The sequence below is a fragment of the Diabrotica virgifera genome, chromosome 1 (genome assembly GCF_917563875.1).
Source record: "Diabrotica virgifera virgifera chromosome 1, PGI_DIABVI_V3a".
NCBI lineage: Eukaryota > Metazoa > Arthropoda > Insecta > Coleoptera > Chrysomelidae > Diabrotica > Diabrotica virgifera.
In genome coordinates this window covers 277070433-277096279 of record NC_065443.1, presented here as the reverse complement: position 1 = coordinate 277096279, position 25847 = coordinate 277070433, and the positions used below count along the sequence as shown (strand labels likewise).

At 32.7% G+C, this 25847-nt stretch overlaps 1 protein-coding gene across 1 annotated transcript in view; it reads right to left on the bottom strand.

Annotated features, from left to right (window-relative positions):
- The window catches only part of LOC126893426 (uncharacterized), a 111501-nt gene that overhangs the window by 5600 nt on the left and 80054 nt on the right, over positions 1–25847 (bottom strand). The window contains exon 4 of the mRNA XM_050663604.1: positions 3540–3587. Within this exon, the coding sequence (XP_050519561.1) occupies positions 3540–3587 (48 nt within the window). The remainder of the gene's footprint in view (positions 1–3539; positions 3588–25847) is intronic.

Here is a 25847-nt window from a genome sequence, read left to right as displayed (position 1 = left end):
GTATTATTAAAGTTGTTACCGATTCATCCACATTTCATCGGATCCAAGTGCAGTTCTTTCAACAAGTTTAATACTATTTTTTCCAATGCTTCTCCTGTCACTCTGTCAGGCCTTTTTATTCCCCTTTTTCTTGATTTTCACTAATAATTGTTTTTATGTTCTCATACGCGTCAATTAACTTGACAAAGTTTTCACGAATGTTGTTATTGTGTATGTATTTCAAATTTAGATAAAGCTGTTCTACGTGGGATACGTCGGTTATTTCGTCAAATATGACAGAGTAATAATTTGCACTTTGAACCTGATTCATGTTTTGTTCAATTATTTCTTCACCACAACATGTTATTAATTACTGATTTTGACTGGTGTTACTAATGTATGTTGCTGCGGATAGGTGTCATTGAATAGTCTTATCTCCTGATGAGATTTTAAATCTTAACAATTCCCCTCATTGCTAGGTCCAGCATCTTCGTCCAGAAGCAGAAGGCCATCATCACGACAGCCTCTTAGAGGAATATTTTGTCGACCTAAGAACATTATAGGCTCTACTATTGGTCGTAGTCTTTATTTATTTTCTTGTGTCTGTTTAGACCTTTGAGAGTCTTTCTGGTTTGACTGACTTTTGCGGGTTGTGATAACTTTGTAGAAAATCCACCTAAACCTCAATGCACTTCTTGTGATATGATGTTTTTTCATGGATTTGTATGGCTCCGACTTTGCCCATGAGTTTGGCGAAAGATGTTAAAGGTTTCATGACAAGGCTTTCGGCTGTCATCCCTTTATTATGACCATATTTTTCATTAGAAAAATAAAATTCAATACTTGTAATACAATCCCTTTTGACTGTTTGAAAATATCAGCCAACTCCTTTGTTGTAAGTTCTGGTGGTCCAAGTAACGCTTCATTTCTTTTTATGTTCTTTGTGTGTATAAAATATGGAAATTGATAGGATTTTGATGGCTGCCAAGATCGTTCTAACAATTGGCACTTATCTATATTTTGATTTATAAAACATCCTATGTCATCCTTGAAGTTTCTGTTACCGCTTTTTTTCAATTCTAGTCCAGAAAACATATTTATCCCCTGTTTTATACATATTATATGTGTTTGAAACTAAGAACATTTGAACTAGGTACCAATATTTAAATTTATATTTTTTTAGTTTCCCGGAGGGGGCCATGGCCCCTCCCTGGATCCGCCCTTGTGGGACGACCGAGGAAAATATGGTCAGACAACGTCAATTGAGGCTAAAAACCGAAGTAAAACAATTATGAGCCTATTTATAAAGTACGAAGAAGAAGAAGAAGAATAAATAAAATTGATTTATTGAAATGGTGCGTTAATTTCTTGGAGAAGTGTATGAAGGAATTAGACATATAAATAAATGTTTTTTACACTGATTTACACACTTTGACATTTATTCAATTTAAGTTAGTCCCTTTAACAAATTCACGAGCTTTATTATAGCTCACAATGTTACAAATGTAAAAGTTTTAGGCAAGGGAGAACTGTAGAAACGCTTTACGTACTTCTAAATAGCAATTGTAATATATAACTGACTGTACATAAAGTAGCAGTTGTTTTAAGTAGGGTAACTCTAAAAGGTTTTCACAAGCGTTTATCTTTTTTAAAGGGTAGTTACATTAAAACGTTTCATTTTTAGTTGTATGTTACGCTAAAATATTCGCTACATAAAATAAAGTCTCTGTATACAGTATACACTGTGTCTCAAAAGTATACATTATTATGACGTCAGCCGCCTTTTTTTAACAGTAAAATATATTTTTAATTAAAGAAATGAATAGTCCTTTCAGAGATTTACATACATATTCTTTACTTTTGAAGGGGGTGTAAGGCTAGTTCTCGTCAGCAGTAAAATACTGCCATGCACAGTTGGTAACCTAAATAAACTATCAAAAAAGGCGCCAGACAATCTTTCACAAAAAATCTCCTAGCAGAATATAGTTCCCATAGTTATTAAATACACGGTGGGCCAAATTTCTTTGGAACCCATTTTGTCCTTAAGGGGAACGGAGCAAAATGTAAAATTTTGACGCATGTTAAAATTTTCAATGTGTTTTAAGTGTATTAATTTTTTTCGAATCCTGGGAAAACTAATAAGTATTTTTGAAAAATTTAAACGCAGAATGAAAGACTACTTTATTACCGAGGGCCAAAAGTCCCTGAAAACTTCTATAATGTTTATTTTACTGAATTACAGGAGGGGGGGGGGGGGTGAAAATAAAAGAGAAAATTTAGTGTGATTTTTAATTGCAAATATTTCATTCAAAAGAAACTTTTTATTTATTCTAAGGGAGTTTTGGCCCTCGGTAATAAAGTAGTCTTTCATTCTGCGTTTAAATTTTTTAAAAATACTTATTAGTTTTTTCAGGATTCGAAAAAAATTAATGCATTTAAAACACATTAAAAATTTTGACATGCGTCAAAATTTTGCATTTTGCTCCGTGACCCTTAACAATTAAATAACTTTTTTAGTTTTGTTCCGATTTTAATGAAATGTGAAACCAATATTGATAGCGCATATTTAAATAAAAATATACAATCTTGTAAATTTTAATTTAAATGTGCAATATCAATATAGGTTTCAAATTTCATCAAGGACTGTCAAACGAACGTCAGAACGTGTATTTATCGATCTGTAAATTGGTGCCGAAATTTGTAATTATTACTGTAAATACTAGTTATCAAAATTAGTTTTTGCTCAAATAGTGACTAATAACAATTGTGTTACGTGTTAATCATCAAGAACAAGCTGTAACTTCGGTCAGTAAAGATGTTTTACTTAATAATCTTCCAACTTAAACATATTCAGTGTCAAACTGTCAATAATTTTCACTGTTGTTATCCCGTCCCAACGGACGAGAACGATTAGGCAACCAGTATTGCAGTGATGTATCCAAGGTTATCACTTATTTCCAGACATCCAAAGCGTTAATATAAACAAATTCAAGTTACTTTTGAGTACATGAGTAACAATTTAAATCAATGTTCCCCCACTGTTAGCAACACCATGTCTGGACCCAATTCTTCCAGTAATCTTACTAGTTCATATGCAACTGCTACTATGACTAAACAACGTCCGAAGTATCCCAAGAAGACCGAAGCAATTTTATAATTAGTTGTACGTCTCTATAGTATCCAACGCTTTTATATCCAATTTTTTTCTTCATAATTTTTACCTTATGTTATTTAAGATTTAGAAATTAACTGTTATAATAATTAGTTTTAAGTCCTTATTGTAATTAATTATTGTATAACCAATATTGTTTGTGTCAATGGCCATTGCTGCCGAGACACATAAATTTAAATAATAAAAAAAAATCATCAAAATTGGAACACAATTAAAAAGTCATTTAAGATCAAAATAGGTTCCAAAATAATTTGGCTCACCGTATATGACACTACCAACACAGGAACCTTTTAAGAACAAGTTGTCAAAAGAAAGTGTACGACTTTGCTAACTTAAAATAGAAAGCATAAAGAGCAAAATACCAAATAATAATAAAAGTAAAACTTACCTCCAACCACAACGTTATTGTTATGATGATCAGGGCCAACCTTTATTTCTGAAAGAAAAAAAAATTAAAAATGTAATAATATATTTATAAATTAATATATCTCACCCACTCCCACACAAGAAATTCAAAGTACAACCTGCAGTGTTTTACATTTTTATACAAATAAGATGATCTAAACTACGTTTAATCTTTTTTTGTTACTTTTGCAACATGTATATGTAGAGGCGTTATTTGTCTGTTATGTAATGAAATTCATAAAAAATGTCGTTTAAAGTGACGTCATCCATCTGGGAATGATGACGTAATCGAAGAATTTTTAAATGAGAATAGGGGTCATGTGATAGCTCATCTGAAAGGGTATTCAATTCTCTATTCACTTATATAAAGATTAACATATTTATTTATACAGGGTGTTCAAAAAAAATTTAATTAAATAAATTAAGACAAAATGAAGAATGTATATAATTTATTTATTTCAAAATGCGTTTTAGTGTTTTAATACAACAGAAAAGATAATGTTTATTTAACAAATAAATTTTATAATTTTTTAATTAATTTTTTTAACATTGAATTTAAGCGAAAAGCAATATTTATTTGACAAATAAATATTTTTTCCTGTTTTCTGACAACGGTAAAGCGTATTTTGAATTAAGTAAATTATAAACATTCTTCTTTTTGCCTCAATTAATTTAAATAAAAACAATTTTTTTGAACACACTGTTTAAATAATTATGTTAATGTTTATATTAATGAATAGATAATTGAACACAAAAAATTATAATTTAAAAATAAAAATCGAGCTGTGTCGGATTTTTTCTTAAAGTCGCCGGTTTACGAAATAATGAATTTATGCGTTACTTTATGGACGCACTGTATAAAGTACCTACTACAGTGGAACCTCGATAACTCGGATTAATCGGGACCGCGGCTGATCCGGGTTATCGAAAATCCGGGTTAGCCGGAGAGCATGGTAAAAATTAATAAAATACGGTATACTTATAAATAAAGTCCCTTATAAGCAAAATAATATGAAATATATATGCACAATTACTTATGGTTGTATAGAGTTTAGTATAGACAATATAGAGTATTATTAATTTCTAGGTAAAAAAACTCAGTCAGTTTGGTTGTGTCAATAATTTCGTCTGGTCTGCTTATGTAATTTAAGAACAGTGACTCTTTCATTGTTTAAAAGACCATTGTTTAAAAAACAATTTTTTAAAAGACAGTTGAAAATAAATAAAGGAATAACAGGTGCCTGTTGTTTGCGATAATGAATGTCGCTCTGCCGCCGCCGTGTGCATGAGTCATTTTTACTATCATATAGTTCAAATTACACAGATACCCATTATCTCTCAATTATTATATTATGATTGAAGGGAAGTTTTATCAATGAAATTCGATATTTTTAAGACATTCCAGAAGCGGCTGCAGATAAAATGTTTTAACATAATACATACATTTTTATTGTTGAAATGTTTGTCCGATGAAAATCGGTCCGGGTTAGCCGGACTTCCGGGTTATCGGGGGCCGACTTATCGAGGTTCCACTGTACTTTCAAAAGTTATAAAATATATAGAAGTCATGCAAAATTAATTAAAATAAGAAACTAACTATTAAACCAGAATCAACAATATTAGTAAGGCCATTGGTGTTTCTTGTAAAGCAATACCTTAGAGAATGAATTTACTTAAATTATAATATAATTCTCTATTAGAGCTGAGATCGAATCTAAAACTCAACAAAACGTATGTATAGCAGAATTTACAAAACAAACTGTCGGACCAGCAATTTTATTATCTAAAAGTAGTTTTAGTTAAATTGGCTGAAATTTTGCAGAGACGTAACTTTGATCACACTGATCAAAACTTTTTCAGTTTCCCAAGACCTAGAAATCATTTGATTCGAAGTTACAGTAGGTAGTTAAAAGAATCGATTTTTAGTACATTTGAATAATACATTTTTTAATAATATACAGGTGTTAGTAAATATGCGAACAAACTTCAGGGAGTATGATTCTGCATGAAAAAATAATGACAGTTTGTTACATAAACGCATGTCCGCAAATGCTTCCTTTCCGAGATAGTGGCTGTTGAAAATTTTCTTATAAGCTGACGATTTATTTAATTTTTATTTTATTTTAATCAGTTAAGCCCATTCGTACCTTTCGGTGTTGGGCTGTTTACAACTAGTTCAATATCTACATTTCAATACATTTTAATAATTATACAAAACTTTTATTTTAACAATACAATTTTAATAAATATAGATTACTTATTTGACCCATTTTTCTGTCCATATGTTTTAATCTTGTGGTGCTTCTTTGATACTTCTTTTCCATGCTGTTCTATTTTGAGCCAATTGTTTTACCATACTCCATTGCAGTCCTCTCTTCTCTGCTTCTTGTCTAACTTGTTCTTCCTATCTCATTCTTGGGCGACCTACTTTATTTTTCCCTTGTACTCTGACTTCATATACTTTTTTCGTTATTCTTGTGTCGTTTAGTCTGTGGATGTGGCCCAACCATCCTAACTGTCGTTCCCCTATAATTGTCTCTATGGGTTTTATCTTTAGAGCTTGAGTTATTGTGTCGTTTCTTATTTTGTCTCTTCGTGTGACCCCTTCTGTTTTTCTCAAGAATCTCATCTCTGTAGCTTTGATTTTTCTTTTGTTGTTCTTTGTTAGCGTCCACGACTCACTCCCATAGACGATTGATGGTCGAACCACTTTTTGGTACACTTGTGTTTTGACTTCTTTGGGTACCTCTTTCTTTCCAAAGAACGTATTTCTTAATGTATTATAAATTGTCCCTGCTTTTCCTATTTTATTGTTTATTTCTTTGTCTATTTTACCATCTTCTTCAATAATTGTACCTAAGTAGTTGTAGCTGTTTACTTGTTCCAAAACTTGTCCTTCTACCTTAATTTTTATTACTTTTTTTGTAGTTGCCATAACCATTGTTTTACTTTTATCTGTGTTTATTTCCATGTTCATTTTTCTTAGTTCTTTTATATAAGTGTTTATTATTTGTTGCAGTTTCTCTTCCGTGTCAGCTAACAATACCATATCATCTGCAAATAGTAATTCTTGTATTTGTACATTGTTCATTTTCCATTTTCCCAATATCATGTCTTTAGATTTCTCCTTGCATTGCTTTATTGCGTTATCTAGTACCATTGAGAAAAGTAATGGACTTAGTACACAGCCTTGTTTTAGTCCTATCTTTGCCTGGAATTCATCAGATTCTTGATTGTGAGTCCTTATTTTTATTTTATTATTTTTATATAAGGCTTTAATTATTTCTATCATATCCTTTTCTATTCCATTTTTCTTTAAACATTTCCATATATCTTCCCTTCTTATTCTATCAAAAGCTTTTTTCAGATCAATAAAGCATATGTGTATCTCTTTGCCTTTCATCAATAGTTTTTCTCCTATTTGTCTCAATATGAATATCAGATCTTGGGTACTCCTTCCTTTTCTGAAGCCATGCTGGGATTCTTCTAGTTTTATTTCTAGTTTTTCCCTTAGGCTTTTTTCAATTATTCTATTGAATATTTTGGCAGGAACGCTTGTCAATGTAATACCCCTATAATTTTCGCAATTTCTTGCGTCTCCTTTCTTAAACAGTGGTACTATTATATCTGTTTTCCAATCAGATGGTAGTTCCTTTGCTGTGATTATTTCATTTAGTAGTTCTCGGAATTTTTCTTTTGAATTTTCACTCATGTACTTTAACATTTCAGCTGTGATTTCATCTTGGCCTGGAGATTTTCCCAATTTTAATTTATTTGTCAATGGCTTCTGCAATTTCCTCTTTTGTTATTTGCTGCATTTCCTCTGTATTTTCGATCATGTCTTCCTCTCTTTCATGTTGATATTGTTTCCATTCTGTTAGTTCTTCAAAGTACTGCTTCCATCTTTGCATTATTTCTCTTTCTGTAGTTAATATATTTCCTTCTTTATCTCTTATGTTTCTTAATCTATGTGTTTTCTTTTGTCTTAGCGGTTTCAATGTACCATAGAACAATTTTTGGTTATTAAAATAGTTTTCATTCATTTTGTGTCCAAAATCTTCCCAAGACTTCTTTTTTGCCGTTTTAATTTCTTGTTTAATGTCGTTCCTGGCCATTTTATATTTTTCGAAATCGTCCTCCGATTTGGTTTTTAGATACATTTTCCATACTTTTTTCTTTTCTTTCACTTTACGTTGTATTTCCGCTGTTCACCATTTACTTTTCTTCGAATATATGTTTGTGATTTTAGTTGTTCCGCATACTTCTTTTGCTGTTTTCAATATGATTTCTTTAAATTGCTTCCATTTATTTTCTATTCCTGTGTTAATTGCCTTTATAGTCTCGAACTGTTTGGTTAACTTCTTCTGGTATTCCTCTTTACTATCTATTTCTCTTAATTTGTAGCTTTTTATTTTTTCTTTAGTTATCTTCTTTCTTTTTTCTGTTGTGTTATGTGTGTACACCCTTAGTTCCATTATAAGCAAGTAATGGTCACTGCTTATGTCAGCCTCTCTTTTTACCTTTACGTCTTTTATCATCTTTAGGTCTTTTCTTTTTATTAGGAAATAGTCTATTATTTATTGACGATTTATTTATTGCTCTTAAACCAGTTGAGACATGAAAATGTAAATTGGGGGATTTTAAATTTTTTTGCGCATTTTTTACCATACCAGTAGGAATTTTATATGCAGATTGGCGCATATTACGAGTAATGGTCTCAATTGTTTTAAGAAAAAAATGGTAAGCCCCAAAATACAAATAATTTCTGAATTCTTTGTTACATTTTTCACAAAAATTGTCTTCTTCTTTTTCCATACGAGCCACCGCTTTTATGAAAAAAACATCTTGACACTTATTTTTAATTTCTTTAATACATATTCAAGAAATAACATTAAACTGTAACAACAACAGAAAGTACCAGTAGGTAATAAAAATGCGCAAAGCTACAAAAAATGTTCTAAATGACCTCTTTTAAATGTGACACAAAATTTATAGTCTAAGAGCTGGGAGCGGATTTTATGCGTGATAAGTAATATGGAAAATCTATACGGGGATATGTTGAATTAGTTGTGTACATGACTTTCACCAACGGCCGGAAACCAGAGTTGGGCCGAGGGTAGTTATAAGGGTCAAAGTCGCGAAATTTATTATTTTTTTTATGACGCTCATGATCGAAATAGTGCACCAAAATTTGGGAATAAGTAGGTCATGACGTACTTAAGTAAAATCTCTAGGGGCTCAACGCTGCGTGGCCGACAAAGGGGTGAGGGTAGGGGTGAATATAAAAAATATAACGGTTTTTTTGCGACGTTCGTGATTGAGATAGTGCACCAAAATTTGGGTATAAGTAGACCATGACATAGATAATTAAAATCCCCAGAGCTGGAAACCAGAGTGGGGAAGGAAGGTAGTTATAAGGGGTCAAATTTCCGTTTTTTATTATTTTTTTTTGTGACGGTCATGATCGAGATAGCGCGCCAAAATTTGGGAATAAGTAGGTCATGACGTAACTAAGTAAAATCTCTAGGAGTGGAACGCTGCGTGGTCGACAAAGGGGTGGGGCAGGGGTGAATATAAAAAATGTAAGGGGTTTTTGCGACGTTCGTGATTGAGATAGTGCACCAAAATATCCCCAGAGGGGGAAACCAGAGTGGCTGAAACCAGAGTGGCGGACGAGGGTAGTTATAAGGTGTAAAAGTCGCGGTTTTTATTATTTTTTTTTGTGGCGCTCATGATGGAGATAGTGCACCAAAATTTGGAAGTAAGTAGGTTATGACGTAATTAAGTAAAATATTCTGGGGCGGAACGCTGCTTGGGGTACAAAGGGGTGGTAGGCAAGGGTGAGTATAAAAATATATGGGGGTTTTTTTGGCGTTCATGATCGAGATAGTGCACCAAAATTTGGGAATAAGTAGATCAGGACATTACTAAATAAAATCTCCAGGGGCGGAACGCTGCGTGGGGGACTAATGTTGTGCCGGGTCACAAAAAAATACACACTGTGACTTTGACCCCTTAAAACTACCCTCATCCCCAACTCTGGTTTCCGGCTCTGAGGATTTTACTTAGTTATGTCATTGTCTATTTATTCCCAAATTTTGGTACACTCTGTCAATTACGAACGTCGCAAAAAAAACCCTTATATTTTTTGTATTCACCCCTGCCCCACCCCTTTGTCGGCCACGCAGTGCCACCTCTGGAGATTTTACTTAGTTACGTCATGACCTACTTATTCGCAAATTTTGGTGCACTCTTTCGATCATGAGCGTCAAAAAAAAAATAATAAAAACGGCGAATTTGACCCCTTATAACTACCCTCATCCCCAAGTCTGGTTTCCGGCTCTGAGGATTTTACTTAATTATGTCATTGCCTCTTTATTCCCAAATTTTGGTGCACTCTGTCAATTACGAACGTCGCAAAAAATCCCTTATATTTTTTGTATTCACCCCTGCCCCACCCCTTTGTCGGCCGCGCAGAGTGCCACCCCTGGAGATTTTACTTAGTTACGTCATGACCTACTTGCTCGCAAATTTTGGTGCACTCTCTCGATCATGAGCGTCACAAAAAAAAATAATAAGAACGGCGAATTTGACCCCTTATAACTACCCTCATCCCCAACTCTGGTTTCCGGCTCTGGGGATTTTACTTAGTAATGTCATGGTCTACTTATTCCCAAATTTTGGTCCACTATCTCAATCACGAACGTCGCAAAAACCCTTTATATTTTTTATATTCACCCCTACCCCCACCCTTTTGTCGGCCACGCAGCGTTCCGCCCCTAGAGATTTTACTTAGTTACGTCATGACCTACTTATTCCCAAATTTTGGTGCACTATCTCGATCATGAGCGTCATAAAAAAATAATAAAATCCGCGACTTTGACCCCTTATAACTACCCTCGGCCCCAACTCTGGTTTCCGACCGTTGGTGAAAGTCATGTACACGACTAATTCAACATATCCCCGTATAGTTTTTCCATATTACGTATCACGCACAAAATCCGCTTCTATCTCTCCGACTATTAGTTTTAGTCTCATTGCTTGTCGTATTCGTACAAATATTCCTGGTGTATTTCTTCTTTACACGTGTAAAAGTGGTTCAAGTAGGCTCAGAAATTAATCGTTTCTGAGTTATAGAGCTTTGAAGTATCAGGATATACACACTCTTTTTGACAGGTAACAATTAGGAGATATCATTCGAATACCATATTTGTGTATATTGAGATTCAGATGGCGTATATTGAATATGTAAGAACGTAAGATTCTAAATTCGTCCATTCGTAACTGTCTTCTGTTAGAACCTTTTATACGTCACCTTACGCAATGTCTGTCCAAATGGCAAACGAAACACCAGAAAGAAATAATTTTGAAACCTTATTCTTCTTCTTGTAATTGTTGTAGATCTGTCGATCAGTTAATTCCGACGTTGAAGTATTTCTTGAGAGGTAGACTGCCAGCTATCTCTATATCTTTTTGGTGGTCTCCCCGGTGGACGATTGCCAGGTGGTTTTCCTTCTAACGCAATGACAGAACCATCCTCTTCGTCTTTGCCTACCCCATCTTACTATATCTTGCACGTCACATTGTTCCCTGATGATGTTGTTTCTTGTTTCTTATTCTATCCCTTTTGTACACTTCTTGTCTTTCCTGCAATTGCTCTTAGTGTCTTCATTTCGGTTGTTCGTAGCATGCTTTTGATTTTATTGGTGTCTTCTCTTGATTCAATAACATAGGTCATAAGTAACAGCTCTCAGAATTTATAAAACTTGCATTAGACCTGTTAATTTTTAGACCACGGTATACAATAAAGTTTCTGCAGAAAGGACATGGTACATCCTTTCAGAATATTGGTTACTATCATAGCTATCTTAATTTTATCTACCGGTACCTTAAACAGCACGCTTGTATCAAAACCATACCAATCTCACAAGTTCTTCAACCATAAAATTCTTCCCCGACCACCAATTTACCCCGACCACGTTATAAATAAAACATTTGAAGAAAAAAGTTACTGTTCAGCAGCATTCCTCGATGTTAGGCAGGCTTTTGATAAAGTTTGGCATCAAGGACTGTTGTATAAACTGAAAAAGAATTAACCAGAGGAACTATATACACTCCTTAAGTCGTATTTATCAGAAAGATACGTTCGAGTGAAGTTTGAGTCAGCCTATACAAAACTCTATCCCATCAGATCAGGGGTACCGCAAGGAAGCGTTCTGGGACCACAACTGTATCTGGTTTACACAGCCGACTTACCCACAAATCGTGATACAACGACCACCACCTTTGGAGACGATACTGCAATCCTAGCAGTACACAAAAATCCCGTCGAAGCTGCTGCAAAACTCTAGAGAGTATTAAATCAAATAAATACATGGGCACAAAATTGGAGAATTAAATTGAATGAACAAAAATCAAACCATATTGTTTTTACAAAATGTCACAGTGAATCACCTACAGTAACAATAAATAATAACGTAATTCCCTCAGTTACCTCTGTAAAATATCTGGGCATGCACTTGGACAGGGGATTAACCTGGATAACCCATATATGGAACAAACGGAAACAACTGGGCATAAAATTTATTAATCATTATTGGCTTCTAGGGCGTAAGTCTAAGCTCACGACAAGAAATAAACTGCTAGTCTACAACACAATATTCAAATCAGTCTGGGCATATGGTCTGCAGCTCTGGGGAACAGCATCCAAGTCGAATGTATCCATAATTGAGAGATTCCAGTCCAAGGTGTTACGTTCAATAATCGATGCTCCGTGGTTTGTTACTAACAGGGATATTTACAATGATCTGGAAACGAAAACCATCAGTGAAGTGATAGTGGAGTTAAGTGCAAAATACATCGTACGTCTTGAAAGTCACGCGAATGTGCTTGCAATTAATTTGTTAGACAACAGTCAGGAAACAAAACGGTTAAAGAGACAGACACCATTAGATTAACCGCATAGACATTAATGTGGTTACCAGTGGCGACGCGTGACTTTTTATAAAGTGTTACCAAAACCAGATGTAAAAAAATCCTATTTAAAAAAATATTTTGAACCTCCCAAGTAAAAGTTTTTGTTTTCAATCCTGTGGGATAAAATTAAACAAATCACTATTCCCAAATTATATATAATTATGTATATGTAACAGGTATAACAATAAATAATAAACAAACTAAACATATTATTCTACCATAAAATTAACATAAAAAAATGAACAAGTAGGAAAAGGAACAGATGTTGAAAACTATTGTTTATATTTTAATTCTTCCATTTTCAATAATATCATTTTTTTCTTTAAAATAATATATAAAAGAATATACAAGTAGAATGACTCTTCAAGTAGTTGATCAATTACGCAATACGTAGCAACACTCTTCCATGTTTAAATGCACGCACACTGTAATCTGTAATAGGGACTAAACATACTAAACCAACGTTTTACGAATCTTCAAAATGATAACAATACTGATATGCACCGCGTGCCCGCGCGCCGTCTCTAGACCCGTCGGTCCTTCAAAAATTTCAGAGCTAGTCCCGAGCGATGGCGAGGTTTCTCCTGCGTTACAGTTACCAGTGCCAGTATTGGTAACGGCATATGATAACGTGTCATGGATTCACATATCTCGCCAATATTTTCGTGCGTCTAGTTGAGTATTTACTGAATTAGGTACTATAACAAGTATTTCTGTTGGTAAAAAATATAAATGGAATTATTTCGTAGTAGTCATAAAATATTTATTTGCAAGACTTGTAACTGTTACCAATGATAACAGTGGTTACATGGACGCCTCGCCACTGATGGTTACAGTAGCTAAGTTAATATATGTAATACAGTAATTTAATATTATCTCTATAGAGATGTGTGGCGCTGGTCACAATCTGTTCATGTCATTATTTCTCAGATAAAATGTGCCTATTGTTATATGTTATAACAGATTGCCTAATAAACATAAAAAAGAATGTGTGTGTACTTTGTACTCACGTAAGAAGTTATACTTCTATTACCTATATGATTTCAACGACATCAATATACTTTAAACAGTTTATTTATATTTTATTTAAATATTAAACTAATATTAATACTTACTACTATCCAAAAATTTTTATTAAAACAATACCTACCAAACATTAAAAAAATAAAAGAATAAAACACACGCAAACACATTGAAACATGAAACAAAGAAATGATTTCTGAACAATTGTTGAGAAAATTTTAACTAAATACGTATTTTCTCAAAATAAAATATAATAAATATACTTACAATCATAAAATGCATAAAAAATAAAAAAAATAAAAATTTGCATTGGGAATGGAACCTGCGTCTATCAGGTTGTTAGATTATTTTGAACTCACCGCACGCAGAATTTAACTACCGAGACACGTGAATGAAGTGGGAAGATATAGCCTCTAAACATTTTAAAAATTTTTGACAGTTGTTTATTCTCTTAGTTTAATCAAATAAGTTTGATTCTTGTCAAATTAAAATACAACAAAATATAGACTAAAAAAGCAATATATTAGATGGAGATTTTTGTTGGTAAATCAAAGCATTACCTAGGTAGGTAAGTAGCTAGGTTAGCTAGGTAAGTACATTTTCCAAATAGGTATTTAATTTGTAATTTTTTATTACAATACTGAAACATTTACAATAAGGTACGTACCTGTTGCTTTTAAAAACTATTTAAAAAGTCACTACAATAATTATAAACTTGCTTTTTGTCTCTGTCCCCACAACAATAAAAACTAATATACACAACATTTGTTTATGCATAATATCCATTTGAACAAATATTGACAGATGATTTTAACACCCAATCAGATCCCGTATAACGTTTGAGCTACTAAAACCATACTGTCGGTGTGCGCATGTGCCCGGCAAAATAAACATTCACCCTCGTGCCTAAAGAAGTATAACTTCAAAAATAAATAAAATTCTTCTTCGTCTTGGACTGCGTTTGCCTACTATTTTCCCTTGCATAATATTTTGTAGCAACCTATATTTGGGACCTCTCATTACATGTCCGAAATACTCCAGCTTTCTCTGCTTCATGCTTTTTATAATCTCAGCAGTCTCGCTAAGACGTTCGTTATTATTAAGAATTTTCTCCACCGAAGAAACTTTTAAAATTCTTCTATAGCACCACATTTCGAAAGCCTTAAGGCGATTTAGATCAATTTTATTCACAGTCCAAGACTCGACACCATAAAGTAAGACCGAGAACTCGTAACAGCGAAGTCAGCGGATCCTTAACGCCAAATTTAGGTCTCTGTTAGATAATAACTCGGACATCCTTCTAAAAAGCGGCTCTGGCCTGCTCTATTCTGGATCAAATTTTACCGTCACTCTCTGCATTACAATTTAACTGATATTCAAGGTAGACAATTTGATCAACTTGTAGAATTATTATATTATTTATATACATATGTACTGTTCTCCAATTGTTTTTTTTGGAAAAATTCAGAAAATAAATTTATATTAAAGACCACGAGATCATAGATTTTCTTCACCCTGTATATGACCAAAAATTGTATAGAGTCTAATTTAGTTAATAAACATTGCTTTTTCGGGGAAGGTGAAATCGTTAATGTGGTTTTCGTTAATGGGTTATTTTGAAAGGATTTACAGACAATGGTTCGAAAATATTGGAAAGTGCATGTTATTTCGTTTTGTGAACATCAATAGGAATTTTGTAAATAATTCGTAGAAGGTTTAAACGATAAACAAATTTTATTGAGTTTAGAATGTAAGGCTTTTTGTTTAGTTTTTTGAAAAAACGATAGTAATTTGATGTCTCCGATAATTTTAACAAAATGGAAAGTGGGTATACAAATTAAGTTGGTTTTCTTAGGAAAGGAAAGTATGGATGTTTTGGGTAGAGAGGTTGTTTTTGATTGGTAGAGAAAGATCGATGGAAGGGATGAGAATGTGGAGTCTGAATTTGAGAGAGAAAAGATGGACCGTGTGATGAATATCGGGAGAGAGCAGTCCAGTTTTTGAAAAGTGAGAAGTCAGTGTAAAGTGGTGAAATCGGCCTTTGCGAGCAGAATCAAGTTGAAACGAAATTGTTGATCGGTTGAGAAGTAAAGTTTACCTGTGTCCGAGGAAGATTCCTTTGTTCTGTCTAGAATGAGTAGCTGATGGGTATCTATTTGCACAAGATATCGAGCAAGGAGAAAATTGAGTAGAGAATTCGGGCGAGTCCTGGTTTTGTTTATTTTTGAAGCAGTTTGGACGAGAGGGACCTTTTTGCAACGTCCAAAGGGTACGTGAGGGAGAATCAAGGACGACGCAATCTGGGAGAAGAAGGAGTGAAGAAACAAAAAGGTTAGTCAAATCATTTGTCCAAACGGAGAGAGTTTGTTTATATCCACACCATATGCTAATTTTTTTTGTATTGAACAGTTATATAACTCAGTTAGTCATTCCAACTTTAAGAAATCAATTCAAAAGGAGAAAAGTAAATTTTATTAAATGTAAAATAAATAATAATTTAATTAAATAATTTTTTTGTGTTAAAACAAGGAGACATGAGAATTAAAGCTTGATTTATTAAGTAAGAAATTGTTGCAACAAATTAAGATTTTAGTAGTTTTGTTTGAATCTTATTTATAGGGCATATTGGATAAATAAATAATAATAGATTACATTCATATGATATTGAATGTGTTTAGTTTCACTGGTTTATCCTGGAAGGGGTAAGCAACTAGAGATACTAGAAGCCACAAATCAAAGGTATTGCATCGAATACAAAATTAGCCCTGAGAAAGTTTATTAGACCTTTTAATTTGAATTTGGTTTTGTTTCCTATAGGCAGTAATTAAAATAATTGAGTAATCAATTAAATTAAGAATTTGCTAATCAATCTAATAAAAGAGGTAAAGTAGAGCATAACAGTACATGGTTTTATATTCTGTTGTTGACTTATTACGAGTATTTTGGTTTTCCGTATGCTCAGATCCAGATCGCTTCCTTAGAGCTCTCAACGATACAATCAGTTATTGTTTGTAGATCTGCTTAAGTAGAAGCTAGGAGTACAATCCGCATATTGCAAATTATTGATGACTTAACCGTTCTCAATCATTCCTTCTTGTTTTTCAGAAAGTGGATTTCCGAAAATTATTTCTGAGTAAACATTGAATAGGGTGACAGGGGTGAAAAGAGCCTGCCGTACTCCTCTTTTAATATTCCTGTGATTTCAAACCATCTACTAACACTGATGTTGTTTGACTTCAATATAAATTTGCAATTATGCGAACGTCTCTGCCATTCAAGCCAATGTCTTTTAGAACGTCGATCAATAAGTATAGAGTGCTTAACATGATTTGGAAGTCAATAAAAAAATATTACATGTCTACAAATATATCATGACATATTTAAGCAAGTACATAAATAACAACCAAATAAAAAATAAACTAAATGCATCACTACAAATACCGTGAAGTATATGTACCGGGTGTCCCAATAATAATGGCTCTCGGCTATATCTCAGGAACCGTTTATAGTAGAGCTTTGAAATAAAAAATTTTATAACAAAAGTTACCTCAGGAAAAGCCTGAAAATTATTTTCATAATTGTGGGACCACCGCTAGAGGGCGTAATTGAATATCAAAAATTAAAAAATCTAAATTTTACAAAATTTTCCTAATGAAGGGGCACTGGAAATCCGATCGTCGTATTCTTCATAAAATTCTACGCATACTTGATTTGACAAGTTTAGGTCTACCTTTGGAAATAAGAGGTGGGGGTGAGTGGGAACCTGGTTATGAAAAACTGGCTGTGAGTCCGGTTCTGCTTAATCAAATTTTGCAAACTTGGTCTTGTTGAAGATAGATCTTTTTCATCAATGTAAAAGTTATGATTTCGAACCAACTTACTGAGTAATATGCCAGCTAGAAGGCGTTATTTAATTTTTTTCAGAAATCTAGTGTTCCTTGGAAAATATTAAATACAAACATGCATTTTTAATACCATATTACAAAATTAGACAAAATTAGCAACAGAATAGCGAAAACCGCATGTTAATACCTTTTTTATATCTCGAGATATCTTACAAAACGTGTAAATTTAAAAACATAACTGTTACTGTCACCGGTAAACGAAATAATTCATTAAAACTAGTGTGCCATGGAAACAACAAAGAAACATTTTCCAGCTGTCAACGTATATTAGGTCTTTTCAACGCTTCTCATTTGTTTCGAGCCTCGTTCATATCTCGTATATTAATATTATACACGGATTATACGGCATATGACAGATGCTCGAAACAAATGAGAAGCGTTGAAAAGCCCTATTACAAAGAAATAAAAACAACTATTTAGTGATGACATAAACGTTCAAATTTTTGCCCATCATTTTCGTTGCAAACATTTACTCTTTCAAGAGTAGATTGAACAGCAGTCTCAATTTCTGCTCTCGATATGCTTTTAATGGCGTTTAGTATTCTCTGGATAATTTATTCTAGAGTAGTGTATGATGGGCAACAATTTGAATATTTAGGTCGTCACTAAGTAGTTCTTTTTGTTCTGTGTTATATTTAATTTTAATAGTATTGTTTCTCTTTATATTGTTGTTTTAATTAATTATATTTTTATACGTTGACATCTGGAAAATATTATTTTGTTTTTTCCACAGCACACTACTTTTCATTAAATTAGTTTACCGGTGATAGTAACAGTTACGTATAAAATTTACACGTTTCTCGAGATATCTTGAGATAGAAAAAAGGTATCGACATGCGGTTTTCGCTATTCTATTGATAATTTAATCTAATTTTATAAAGTATGATTAAAAATGCATACTTGTATTTAATATTTTCCAAAGAATACTAGATTTCTGAAAAAAATTAAATAACGCCTCCCAGCTGGCTTATTACTTATTAGGATGGTTCAAAATTATCACGCTTACATTGAAGAAAAAGATCTGTCTTTAACAAGACCCAGTTTTCAAAATTTGATTTAGAAGAACCGGACTTACAGCCATTTTTCATAACAAGGTTCCCACTCACCCCCACCTCTTATTTGCAAAGGTAGAGTTAAACTTGTTAAATCAAATATGCGCAGAATTTGATGAAGAATACAATAATTGGATTTCCAGTGCCCCTTCATTAGGAAAATTTTGTAAAATTTAGATTTTTTTATTTTTGATATTCAATTACGCCCTCTAGCGGTGGACCCACAATTATGAAAATAATTTCCAGGCTTTTCCTGGGGCAACTTTTGTTATAAAATTTTTTATTTCAAAGCTCTACTATAAACGGTTCCTGAGATATGGCCGAGAGCCATTCTTATTGGGACACCCGGTACACTCCTTGATTTGCATTAAAAGCGTGGTATAGATAATTCCAGCCAACTGCGGTGTTATTTGTCGAGTAGCCATGCATTTGGTATCGCAATTCATAATTTTCTCCGATAACACCATTTGTATAGAGTAAAATTTGATTTATTAGTAGCTCCAAATAATATTCTGCATCCAAATTTTAGTCAAGGAAAGACGACCAAATAATATTATGATGATGTAGAAATCAAAAAGGCAATCATTCTTGGCGATGTCCAAAGGCAAACACCAACAAAAAATGACTCAACCGTCTATAAAAAGGGAAAATCCAATACTCATAAATTAAATAATAATTCAAACAAACAATAATAAACCAATTGCAATGGGGCAACAAAAGTAGATCAGAAGAAGATAAAAAGTACAAGTCAATTTTTGTTAACTTGTAATCACCGATAGGGCATCCCAAGACTTTGACATTTATGAAAACACTAGGAGCAAACTGTCAAATTGTTCAACATTTTTTATTTGTTGTATTTTCCGAACATTTTGATGTAGATTCTTTGTAGTTTTTAGTTGTAAAAGTACTTGAACTATTTTATTTAGTTTTAAACAGTGAATAAATAAACATGAGTGCATATAAAGTTGTTGATAGACAATACAAATGTTGCTAGTAGGTACAAGCAAAAGATTGGCAAAATAAATAATATAGGTCCACTTTCCCTTAACCCTTTCAGAACTGGTGTACATTGCAATGTACATTAAGTTCAGGTATAGTTTTTCAAGCGTAAGTAACATGGACATAGTTGTTTAACATTTTTATAGGACGTTTTATAGCATTTAACCATTGTTTTTATGTCTCAGATAATAAATTATTTAGTTGTTTTATGTTTTTGTCTCTCCTTATTTAGTTGTTTTATGCTTAAAATGTATCACTGATGATAACTGATAAAACTGAACTTTATCACGATTACTTCGCATTCCACATTTCAAAACACAACAGATATGGGGCATATTATCTTTTTAAATCGATTTTTCCAGCGAAAATGTTAAATTAATCCTTGCACAAAACAAAATTACAAATAAACGCAACTAAAATGATCTAAAGCATATTAAGAATTAACGGAATAACATTTATGTTTGCCTCCCAGCTGCCATATTGATTTAATTGGAATGCCCTATATATTAAAATCGGAGATTGGTTTCTTTGATTTAATCGCCTTGCAGCGAGACCAAAAAAAAGAAGAAGAAGATCCTTTGATTTACATCAACATCCTGTCAATAGGGCTTTTCATTCACAGTCATTTGTTTCGAGCTTCTGTCAAATGTCGTATAATCCGTGTATATTAATATTATACACGGAAATTACGGCATATTAAGAATTAACGGAATAACATTTATGTTTGCCTCCCAGCTGCCATATTGATTTAATTGGAATGCCCTATATATTAAAATCGGTGATTGGTTTCTTTAATTTAATCGCCTTGCAGCGAGACCAAAAAAAGAAGAAGAAGATCCTTTGATTTACATCAACATCCTGTCAATAGGGCTTTTCATTCACAGTCATTTGTTTCGAGCTTCTGTCAAATGTCGTATAATCCGTGTATATTAATATTATACACGGAAATTACGGCATATTATGAATTAACGGAATAACATTTATGTTTGCCTCCCAGCTGCCATATTGATTTAATTGGAATGCCCTATATATTAAAATCGGATTGGTGTCTTTGATTTAATCGCCTTGCAGCGAGACCAAAAAAAAAAGAAGAAGAAGATCCTTTGATTTACATCAACCTCCTGTCAATAGGGCTTTTCATTCACAGTCATTTCATTCACACACAGTCAGCGAGACCAAAAAAAAGAAGAAGAAGATCCTTTGATTTACATCAACATCCTGTCAATAGGGCTTTTCATTCACAGTAATTTGTTTCGAGCTTCTGTCAAATGTCGTATAATCCGTGTATATTAATATTATACACAGTTTATACAACTTATGACAGAAGCTCGAAACAAATGACAATCGATGAAAAGCCCTATCTGTTTATATTACATAATGATCATAATCGTTCCGTCAAAATGAAATTTAAAAACGTCAGTAAAATAACAATACAAAAATGACTAAAGACACTAAAAATTTAGCTAATTATTTTAAAATAATCCCAATAAGCACAGATACAAAAATCAAAAATATTGAATCCAGTGACAATTTTCGAGAATTTCAAAGAATCTATAGACCCTTATTTGCCAAGAACCCAAGCAAATACAATGAACTCCACAGTAAATCGAGTACCGCCTCAAGACCATTAATAGAGGTAAAAACAATACAGTTAGAAATGCCCAAATTTGGTTTGGAATCCGCAGTTATAAAAAACACTAAACAACCAGTGAAAAAAGGAAAGCAACCACCAAAAATTACAAAAGTATCTTCTCCAAAACAACCAACAAAAAGGGAAGACGTTGCCTTTTCCGCCAAAAGTTTGGTAAAGAAACTATCCTTAATGGAACACATGTTAAGGGATAACTGCAAAATCTCTTCAGACTCAAGTACATCTAAAATGCTAGATCTTACTAATAAAGAATTAGATGTAGCAAACAGACAGATCGCCCAGATACAAGAGATGATTGAGCAGAGAAAAGCCGATGCACAGAGAATACAATCAGCTCCTTCATGTCACTATAAACGAAAAATTAATCGACATCAGGATCGTGCTCACAAGAAATATATATCCGATATAAAATCTATGAACAGAAAACTAAAAGAATTAAAAACAAAATTAGTAAAAAAGCCCCAAATTATGTACAGAAGCGTTAATGATATTCTTACGCAGTATTCCACAGGAATAAAAACTATTTCTCATCCCAAATTACCCAACCCTGATAAAAATTTAGATGAAAGTCTAAAGGTAGCTATATCAAAACTAGAAGATATAGTTAACCCCGAAAATCCAAATAAACTTCAGCAATCTTCTGGGTCAGTTGTAGCAGAACACGAAAACGTTGAGTCCCATTCTTATTTTATTAAAGCACCAGAATCTCTTACAAGTTTCAATCGTTCATCCTTTAACTTAATCGACAATAAAGAAAAAACATTAGGCATCATTAGTGACCCATCAATAAATATGTTCTCAAAAGATCCTGATGAAGAATCCTATAACAAAATGTTAGAGCAATATATTGCTAGTATACCGAAAAGAACAACAACACCTGTAACTCGCTTTGGCTCAAGGCAGAAGCGTCCAGAGTATTACCCACAAGCTCTAGAAGATTTTCTTGCTGGTGAAAATTTAGATGGTACTTCTACTCATTCATCAAGATCTTCTTGCTCCTCTGGGCATGAAAAACCAAAATATTTTAAAGTTGAGCATGTGATAGCAAAGAACTGGTCTGGAGATCACCAAGAAAAGTCAGAACTAAAGCTAGGCGAAACAATTGAGAATAAAGATTGGAATACAATAAATGATACTGAAGATACATTTCCAGATTATAAAAAGCAAGATATGGCTTCAAATATATTTAAAAATAATAACAATAATGAATTTTGTGATACACTAGATGTACAAGTAAAAAGAAATAACAAACTTACCAACATTTTGGATGAATCTAAGGACACCGATCTTTTGTTACCATATTCTTTTAAGAAATCAGCTTCAACTAAAATTACCGAAAAGGCAGACTTAATGTCTCAGATAATCGATTCATCAGAGAACAGACTCAATAAATACAGACGTTTAAAACAAAGTGTTATTGACATCAACTCATTCTGTGACACTATCTGTAACATAGTTAATGATGACGAAGATCAAATCAAAGAGAATCCTAACAAAAATAATAACATGGCTTCAAAGTATGACATTGAAAGTACTGATAGTGTTTTTGATGATACGAAACTTCAAGAATCAGTTCTTAAGTCCTCTTATCTTATGAAGGAATTCAATATCAAGCCAAAAATATTTGTTGAAGACAGCCCAAGGCGTTGTAGCAAAAGCACGTTTTATAAAGCTGCCGAAAAGTGTAGAGGATCAGGGGATAATAAGGTTATGGATGATCTTTTGGTTAATCTAGAAAGTGCTCTGGAAAATTCTGTATTTAAATTGGATTCAGGTGTAAACGACACGTCTCTGTCTACAGTACTTAAATAAAGTAATATTCTTGTGTGTAAATATTTTTTAGTACTAAGGCATCATCCACGCAGGGTTATTAGCGTGTTATTAATTAGTTAAGATTAATTAATTGTTAATTAGTTGTTAAGATTATGCCTAGGTTATTTAAAATCCACTCCAGTCCAAATAATGGAAAATGAAGCAGTGGAACCTCCATTGCATTTACGCCGCCAATTTCTCAGTGATAAATTTACAACTCGAATTCTGTCCAAAAAATGTAAATACCTTCAAGATCTACATGAGCTATCAATTTTAGACCTCACTCATAGGTACTGGAGAACTAAAAAATCTATACCTTTGGTAGAAAGTTATCTAAGTACGGTAAAGTACAGTGAAGTTATCTATAAAAGCCAAATTCCGCCTTACTACAGTGCAATGACAAAAACATTATTTTCTAACAAGGTTAAAACATGTTATTTAAACTCACATTTACCGCCAAATATGTTTGATATACTTATTAGAGAAAAATGGTCAAATTTTCAGTACATATTTACCGATGGGCCAAAAGACGCAAATGGAACCGGCAAACAGGTGTATGTTCTCAAAGAAATTGAAAGTGTGTAAAAAAACTTTTAATAATCAGCTAAGTACTTTCAGCACATAACGTGCCATCATCAGAGCTTCCTAAAAGGACATTTAAGATAAGAGATTTTTTACAAACAAAAGATTGGGAAAACTTACGTCCTCTTATAAATCCTTCATAGAAGAGTAATTGTTAAAACTCACATGATAAATCATGGATACTGGGCAAAAGCCACAGATATTGGGTATAAAACCCTTAAAATTAAAAGTTATCACATCTAAATTCTTTTTTTTTTATTTTAAAATTACAACATGGCTGCGTCAAACCGTTGTGAGTTCACGTGAACAGCTGAGCGCTGTCATTCATTCAAATGATAAAGAAGGAACCACTAATTTATGCGCCCTCTATATTGGTATGTAAATAAAAATTAATTAAATTGAAAATGGCTAAAAGGCCATGTGTTGGTTAAATTAATTCTAAGTGAAGATACTAATTTTTTTTTTTTTTTTAAAGTTAAATTTTCAACATTACAAATATTAATATTGAAGTGAAATGTTAACGTGTACGTAAGTTATCAAAAATTCTTTTAAAAAACAAACCGTTATGGTTTGACCAAGTGTAGAAAAGAAGTTAGATGAAAACAAACCAAGGAGAAGTCTCATTTGTCAAGTTCAGAGTTCAAAAGCTGTTATTTTATAAAATTAACAAATTTACCAAAAGATTAAGTCAAATCTCAAATATTCTACTTATATGTAATCAATGAAAGAAAACTCAAGAATACCGAAAAAGTAATGTTCAAAATACCTACAGCAATTGTTGGGTATACTGTATACTAAACCAAAATTATTAAAGAAATTTCTTAAAGATAGGATCAAATTTACAATTTAATTGAATCTGAGTGTTAACACAGTTTTGAGGATTTCTTTTCATTTCTCTACTTATTTCTAGATCTTCTAGTAGATTCATTTTAGTATAGTTATTATTTGGTATGCTATGTAGGATCCTACTGTCTCTTTGGGGACTAAAGCTGTGTTTCGATGCATGCAAATGATGACCAAAACTAGATTTATCGATCTTTGAAAGATGTTCTTTAATACGTGTATCCAACGGTCGCATCGTTCTACCCACGTAGGTCACAGGGCAGTCACCACATGACAATTTATATATGCCACTTTTAGAAGTTTTTTTAATTCTGTCTTTAGTATGAGAAAAAATAGACCTGATGTTTTCTTTACATTTAAATGAGAGTTTTAAGTTAGGAATGTTATTTAAGATTTTGGCTATATTGTCTGAAGGATAACCTATGTATGATATAGATCTATACATAACTTCTGAATAGGAATTGTCAGGAGTAGCATTATAAGCTAGAGATCTATTCCTTTTATTCCTTAATTTGTTGAGTATGTTGTCAACCAAAGTAGGGGAGTAACCATTACTATATGCAAGTTGTTTAATAATATCTAATTCAGAAGTAAAATTTGTGTCTGATAATGGTAAGCTAAGTAAACGGTGGATATAGCAATAAAAAGATGCCATCTTCTGTTGAAAAGGATGATTAGAAGATCTAGGGATAGTGTGGTCAGTCTGAGTTGGTTTTCTAAAGACTGAAAAACTTAATTTGTTCTCTATTCTAGTCAATGTTAGGTCTAGAAAATTAATAGAATTGTTAGACTCTGTTTCTAAAGTGAATGTTATGGCTGGATGTAAATTATTGAGTGAAACTAGAATATTTTCTGCATCAGAGGAATTTCCATCTATAATAGCTAACACATCATCCACATATCTGAACCAATACAAGATTTTTTGTAAAGGATTATGAACTGAAGAATGATTGTCAAAGATATTACACTCCAGGTTATTTAAGAACAAATCTGCTAGTACAGGTGATAAGGGATTTCCCATTGCAAGGCCTTGTGCCTGTCTATAAATAATATTGTTAAAAGAAAAGGAATCTTGTGACAAACATAATTTAAGTAAACCCAACATGTGGGAAATTGTACCTCTATTAGTGTTACTTTTAATAAGTAAATTCTCCACTATAGGAATGGTTTCATCTCTTGGTACGTTCGTAAACAAATTACTTACATCGAAAGAAACTAGAAAGAAGTCTCTAGGTAAATTTAAAACTGACAATTTATTTACTAGATCAGTAGAATTTTTAACAGAATAATTAGGTTGCAAAGATATTGAAGATTGTAAAATAGTATTAATGAATTTAGACAATGCAACAACTGGAGTGTTATAAAAACTAACCACTGGTCTCATAGGAACATTAGGTTTATGAATCTTTGGCAAACCATATAGTCTAGGTATCTGAGGATTTGACAAA